Source organism: Hordeum vulgare, chromosome 1H, assembly GCF_904849725.1.
Source record: "Hordeum vulgare subsp. vulgare chromosome 1H, MorexV3_pseudomolecules_assembly, whole genome shotgun sequence".
NCBI classification, from domain to species: domain Eukaryota; kingdom Viridiplantae; phylum Streptophyta; class Magnoliopsida; order Poales; family Poaceae; genus Hordeum; species Hordeum vulgare.
Window position 1 is genome coordinate 263,874,420 of NC_058518.1, and position 6,340 is coordinate 263,880,759.

At 52.6% G+C, this 6,340-nt stretch overlaps 2 protein-coding genes across 2 annotated transcripts; both read right to left on the bottom strand.

Moving 5' to 3' along the window:
• Window positions 1–1,111: 1,111 nt before the first annotated feature.
• On the bottom strand, window positions 1,112–2,032 carry LOC123409435. The gene is made up of 3 exons (XM_045102340.1): window positions 1,839–2,032; window positions 1,582–1,749; window positions 1,112–1,475 (listed from the first exon to the last, which is right to left on the bottom strand). Exons 1-3 carry the CDS (start codon window positions 1,956–1,958, stop codon window positions 1,140–1,142), a joined length of 624 nt encoding a protein of 207 aa, XP_044958275.1. The 5' UTR covers window positions 1,959–2,032; the 3' UTR covers window positions 1,112–1,139.
• Window positions 2,033–2,437: 405 nt separating this feature from the next.
• Window positions 2,438–6,097, bottom strand: LOC123409445 (MDIS1-interacting receptor like kinase 2-like). The gene is made up of 2 exons (XM_045102346.1): window positions 3,019–6,097; window positions 2,438–2,935 (listed from the first exon to the last, which is right to left on the bottom strand). The coding sequence occupies exons 1-2, from the start codon at window positions 5,942–5,944 to the stop codon at window positions 2,559–2,561; spliced, it is 3,303 nt and encodes a 1,100-aa protein (XP_044958281.1). The 5' UTR covers window positions 5,945–6,097; the 3' UTR covers window positions 2,438–2,558.
• Between the last annotated feature and the right edge of the window lie 243 nt (window positions 6,098–6,340).

Here is a 6,340-nt window from a genome sequence, read left to right on the forward strand (position 1 = left end):
GCCTTCGTAAGGCACATCATATGAGGAAAACTAACAGCTAGTTTTTGGAACGACGGATCTGTATCGCTATGTTGGCTCAGTGTAGCAATTTATGAGGTTGAAATGGTTGCATAGCAGACCGATAACAACGACAAAACATGCCAGAAAGAAACACATTATCTCAGTAGCAGGAACCGATGAGTAAAGAGGTACCTTTCATGATGAAAAATGTTGAAAACCCTCAATAGTAGCCCATTGTCTGAATCTATCTCTCTGACAATTATGAAGCTTCTGACAAACGCCGCCCATTGTGTTCCTTCCGCGAAGATTAACATCATAGATTTAGGTGGTGTCAAGCACCATTTACAAAATTTAGGGGAATCGACGTATGACAACCTGGTTTGGAAACAAATTGTAGAATAAAATCCTTAGCAAGAAATGGAAATTATTAACATAGCACATAAGTAGGTAGACTATCCAGATCAATTTGTGTCATCATGATAGTAAAGAACAATAAGTTATGCACGCGGAAAATGGATGCAGATTTGCGAAGACACAGAGGTTGACAAGGGAAATCCTCCACATTATATCTGCAGATAATCGATGCACGTGTTTCTTCCAAAGATCATACAATCTCTGCATACAATGGAGGGGTCGCACGATTTGACACGTATATAGTCATATTGTCTCAACTGTATAAAGATGTATAAAATGTTCTTTACTGAAGAAAGTGCATATCGACCGTGATGAACAAGCACACTGGCTAACAATCTGTGTCCACCAAATGGAAGATGTTCTGAGAATAGGGTGTCACAGATGAGAATGAACATCTAATATCCAAAACTATGGTCAAATTGACCTGAAACAATAGGACTATATTTATTTTCTGAATAGAACATCTGAGAACAATAAATGGTTATGAATTCAACGACACAACGAACAGTATTCTAAATAACGAATTCGTTTCTGAATAGCCCAATGCATGAACGAAGACATGCTATGAGATAATTAAACAAACATAAAATAAATGGAGTTTTCATGGATATATCAAACAGGTTGATAATTATAGCACGATGGGAGTGCTTCCCATAACAGGTTCATACAATATGTGTGAGAAATTCTCAACGCACGAGACACCATATTAATATTGAACTACACATCTAGGAAGACAACACATAAGCCAACACCGACGCGAGAGTGACAGCTACAGTAACAGATGCTAGGCACAGCTTAGTATGGAGATCCAACCTACTTGCCATCTTAATCTTATTGTCAGCTATGATATCCGTAAGCTGACTCACGACCTGTTCGTGCTCTGCCGCAAAATTGCTTCGCTCTGTCCAAAGCTCTATGTAAGCTTGCTGAAGTTCCTTAATCTTGGACTGTAAGAGTGTTGCCCTATCATCAGATTCGTCCCACAGCCGCATGATGGAGCGTGAAAGCACCAGCCTCCATGGTTCGTCAATCCACATGACCCAGCGACATCTCTCTGCTCCCTGAACATACATGTTTGGTAATAAACGATAAAAGTACAGCTCTACTCCATGCTTTCTTTTAGGGGATCTGTAAATGAAATTTGCAACGGAAAACACAAGCACTTACATTGAGGGGGCAACCGAGGAACCTCCTCCCAGTGGAAGCGTAAACAAAAGCAACCTTCCTTGCTGGATGCATATTGTGATGGCATTTATGAGCAGAGCTTGAAACCACCCCGAAGAACTCTGGATCTTCGATCTCCCTTGGAAGCTCATCCACGACGACGCCTTCATCCTGTATGACAGAGTGCTAAGGTGGGTGAGGAAATATCATACAAATATAGACGAATCTTAAAGTTCAGTTTGGATCGGGGGAATTATTACCCGAACAATGGTTCCGCACGAATCAGGAATCTGTTCCGAAAGTGACGAGCTTATCACGGTTGACAACCTGGCGTCGCCGTCGTCAATCTGGGAGGTGTCGTCGTCGATAGATTGCTTCATCTGGGCGTCGTAGAGCAGCTCTGGAGATCGGGGAGAAGGAGCAGGCAGGGCTGAGGCTGTTCTTCGTTGGACAAGAAAGAAAGATAGACGAATGGATAAGGATGGAGGGGGGGTGGTGCCCAGGAACGAGGGGGATAGGGTTGGTGGGGCACTTGAACTGGGCCCACGTAGCAGTTGGTGGAATACGCGAGCGCCTGCAAGGTTGATATATTGCTATACACTAGAATACAACGGTCCGGGCTGACACAGCGTGGGCCAGGTGCTGTACTGGCATGCATGCGGCGCGGACCGTAGCGCGATTCTGGTGGACTAGATTCGCGCTGTGAATGAAACGCATTGTAAAAAAACCGCGTATTCCACCAACCGCTACGTTGACCTTGATACAACGCACGGGTAATTACTTAGTAGAATTAAAAATTCTAACATCATCCCATAACGTTTCCGTAATCTTTGGTAGGTGTAGCAATGCTTGTGTGAAAGCTGAAAATTTTCAAATGGCATTTCTCAAATTGACAAAAAGAAAAATACAATGTCATTTACCCAATTTAACTGGAAAAATGAGATTCTGTCTTGGTACAAATACTAGCACTATCCAAATCATCACACCTGCAGAATTGTAAGGTCGCCGATGCTGATAGCACCGAATGGCATGTCCAAGATAGACTGCCGTTGAGCAGAGAGCTCCTGTGCGACGGTGCGCATGGTCGGCCGTGCTTCAGGGTTCGTCCGAACGCAGGACAAAGCCACAACAAAGAGGAAGACCAGCTGCCCAGCCAATTGCCCGGCAGGAAGGTCCAGCCTCTGGTCCACCACGTCTTTGAGCAGCAGGAGCGCCGACTCGCCGACACCACGCGCCTCGTCCAGGCTGTACAAGGAGCTTATGAGTTTGCCGGGGAACTTGCCCATCAGGATTTCCATGGCCGCGACGCCGAAGCTGTACACGTCGCATTTGGTCGTCACCCTCAGGTACGCGAGCTCTGCGGCAAGAAACACGACGACAAATGTGAGACTGCGGCCAACTACAACGTGCAGGAAACGGTGTGCACGGTACCGTACGTACCTGGTGCCATGTAGCCGTAGGAGCCAGCCATGCTGGTGCAGTTGGAGCGGCCGGGCGCAAGAAATCTCGCCGTGCCGAAGTCCGACAGCCGGGTCTCGTACTCGGCGTCCAGCAGTACGTTGTTGATGGAAACGTCGCGGTGGATCATCGGCGGCGAGCAGTCGTGGTGCAGGTAGGCCAGCGCGTGCGCCAGTCCCCTGATCGCGCGCACCCTTGCCGGCCAGTCGAACCTTTGGCAGCTGCCTCCGTACAGCACCTTGGTGAGGCTGCCCCTCTGGACACGCTCGTAGACTAGGTACATGCACCCGCTGGAGGCGCAGAAGCCATGGAGCTTGACGATGTTCCTGTGCCGGACGTGCGTCAGGGCCCTCACCTCGTTCTCGAAGCTCTTCTCGCTGATGCCCGTGCACGCGTCGTCGGTCTCGGACGCGTCGAGCTTCTTCACGGCGAAGCAATGGCCGCCTGGAAGGTCGGCCCGGTACACGCTCCCGAAGCTGCCTTTGCCTATGCAGTAGGTGTCGTCGAAGTGCTCCGTCGCTGCCACGATGTCGCCGAAGGAGAACTCCACATCCTTGCCCCATATCGAAGCCTGCAGAGCCATTTCGCTGCCTCTCGTCGATTTCTCGGTCTCGGGCGTATCTTGGCCCGTTCGTCTCTTCCTGCGGACCACCACCACCACGCATGCCACGGCGGCGACGGCGGCCAGCAGCGCAGCAGTAACAGCCAGCGCTATGACAAGGTTGAGCCTTGTCTTGTGCCGTCGAGAACCACCGGCAGCAGAATTCAAGGTGCAGGAATTCAGGCCAGCCACGTCGCCGCATAGACCCGGGTTGCCACTGAGGTCCAACGTCTCCAGGGAGCTCATCTTGCCGAGCAGAGCTGGAACCTCGCCGGTTAGACTGTTGCCGCTCAGGTTGAGGTACCAAATGGAGCTCAACTTTGTGAGCTCCGCAGGCACGCCTCCGTGGAGATCATTTTCGGACAGGTCCAGCAGTAGCATCGTGGCGATGTTTCCCAGTGTCACAGGGATTCGGCCTGACAACATGTTGTGACGAAGATTCAGCTTGAGCAGTGCCAGTTTTCCGAGCTCGGGCGGGATCGTGCCGGTGAGACGGTTGGATGCGAGGCTCAGATCTTGCAATGCCGCCATGGCACCGTAACCGGAAGGAATTGTTCCGCTGATTTTGTTGCCATCCAAGTGCAGGTATGAGAGGCTCCTGAACTGAGCCCAGTGCTCTGGGAGCTCGCCTTCAAACAGGTTCCTGGACAGGTCAATGTAGTACAGGTCCGGCTGCTGCGATCCAAAGATCTCTGACAAATTTCCGGCCAGCCGGTTGCCTGCCATGCGAATGCGCTCAAGCTTCGTAAATTTGCTGTAGCAGACGGGCACGTTGCCGGTGAGGTGGTTGTTGTCCAAGGCGATAAACCGAAGGCGCGGCGCGCTCTTGCACAGCCCCAGAGGCAGCAGACCAGAGAACCTGTTGTCTGACATGCTGACCATGGAGAACATGCCGTTCCCGCCAAAATCCGGCGGGATGGCGCCGGAGAAGATGTTTTCGAAGGCGATGAGGCCGCGGAGGTTTGGCAAGCGGGCGAGCCCGGCCGGAATCTCGCCCTCGAGCATGTTGGTGCTTATGGACAGCCTCTGCAGCGCCGTCATGTTCCCGAACTCTGCCGGCAACCGGCCGGTGAGCTTGTTGTCATACAGCCGAAGAACCTCTAACCCGGTGAGGTTGCCCATGGTCCGTGGGATAGTGCCGGAGAGTTCATTCTCGGAGAGGTCCAACAGCTTCAGGTCTGTCAGCCTTCCGATGACCGACGGGATCGGGCCAGAGAGGTTGTTGGTTGCCAGCGAGAGGAACTCCAGCCTCAACGCCATCCCGATCTCCGGGGGGATCTCGCCGTCAAAACGGTTTCTATCTGCCTGAAACACCTTGAGATGGGGCCAGGCCGTGAAGTAGTCCGCCAAGATCGTCCCGACGAGCATGTTCTTGGACACGTTGAATTCCCGTATTTTCGTCAGCTTGGCGTACGACACCGGCAGCTTCCCGGAGAGTTTGTTCCCGGCGAGGCCAACGACGGTGAGGTTGGTGCAGCGGCTGAGCTCCATCGGAATGGTTGAGTCCAGCAGAGCGAGGCTGACATTGATGCGCTCCAGCAAACGGAGGTTGCCAAGAGAGGCGGGGATGACGCCGCCCAGCGGGTTGCTGTGCAGCTCGAGTGCTCTTAACCCTGACATGGAACCGAGCACCGGCGGTATGCCGCCGGAAAGACCGTTGGAGCCGAGAAAAAGGCTCTGAAGCTTGGTCAACTTGGCGAGTGACGCCGGAATCTCCCCCACGAGCTGGTTTGACGAAAGATTGAGGTGCTCGAGGTTGGGCATGTACACCGGCAGCATCGTCGGGATCGGACCCGAAAAGTTGTTGTTGGACAAATCTAATGACCTGAGGCCGAGAAGCGGCGCGGACACGTTCGACGGGAAGGATCCCGTCAGCGAGTTGAAGCTGAGGTTGAGGCTGCCGAGGCTGGGCAGCAACGAGAGGTCCAGGGCGTCGAGCGTGCCCGCGAGGCCGGCGCCGGACACGTCGACGCCTACGACCCGGCCCAAGACGTCGCACGACACGCCGTGCCACGAGCACGCCGCGGAGGTGGAGTTGGCGGGGGCGGCCTCCCGGTCCCACGAGGCGAGAGCCGCGGGACGCGGAGGCAGGCTGCTCTTCCATTCCACGAGCGCCTCGGCTTCTCCCGGCGCGGAGCTCGCGCCGCGCAGTTGTGAGGACGACAGGAGCAGGAAGACGAGAAGCGTCGCGCCCCACAAAGCTTGTCCTTGATGGGCATGGCGCTCCTCCATCGCTCGCAGGGCCTGGGCACACTTTGGGATGGATGAGTTGGATCGCGAATGTGGAGCTGTGAATTGCGCGCGCATCCTTTGAATTCAGCACCAGGACCTGCTGCTGGAATCACACAACACGTGTTGATCCATGGAGAGTGCAGCTGCCGTCATGGCGACCATTACCACGAACGAGTGGATAGTCGTTATAGCTTGGAAATTTGGAAGTTGATCGGGCTGGTGGTTGCAGAGGCGCTGTCAGGATTACTTACTATATTCAGGTATTGCTGTATAGGATACTACAATCAATGGAGCGAAAGAGGTGACATGTCCGTCAGAGCAAATCCATGAGCCCCCTTGATATTATATTACTCCATCTGTTTTTTGTTTTTTTGGCTAGACTCCCTCGGTAAATTAATACGGAGTACTTTTTTAGATGAATTTTTTAGGGCTATTTTTTAAGGGGAAAAGCTAACCATCAGCCGGCGGATT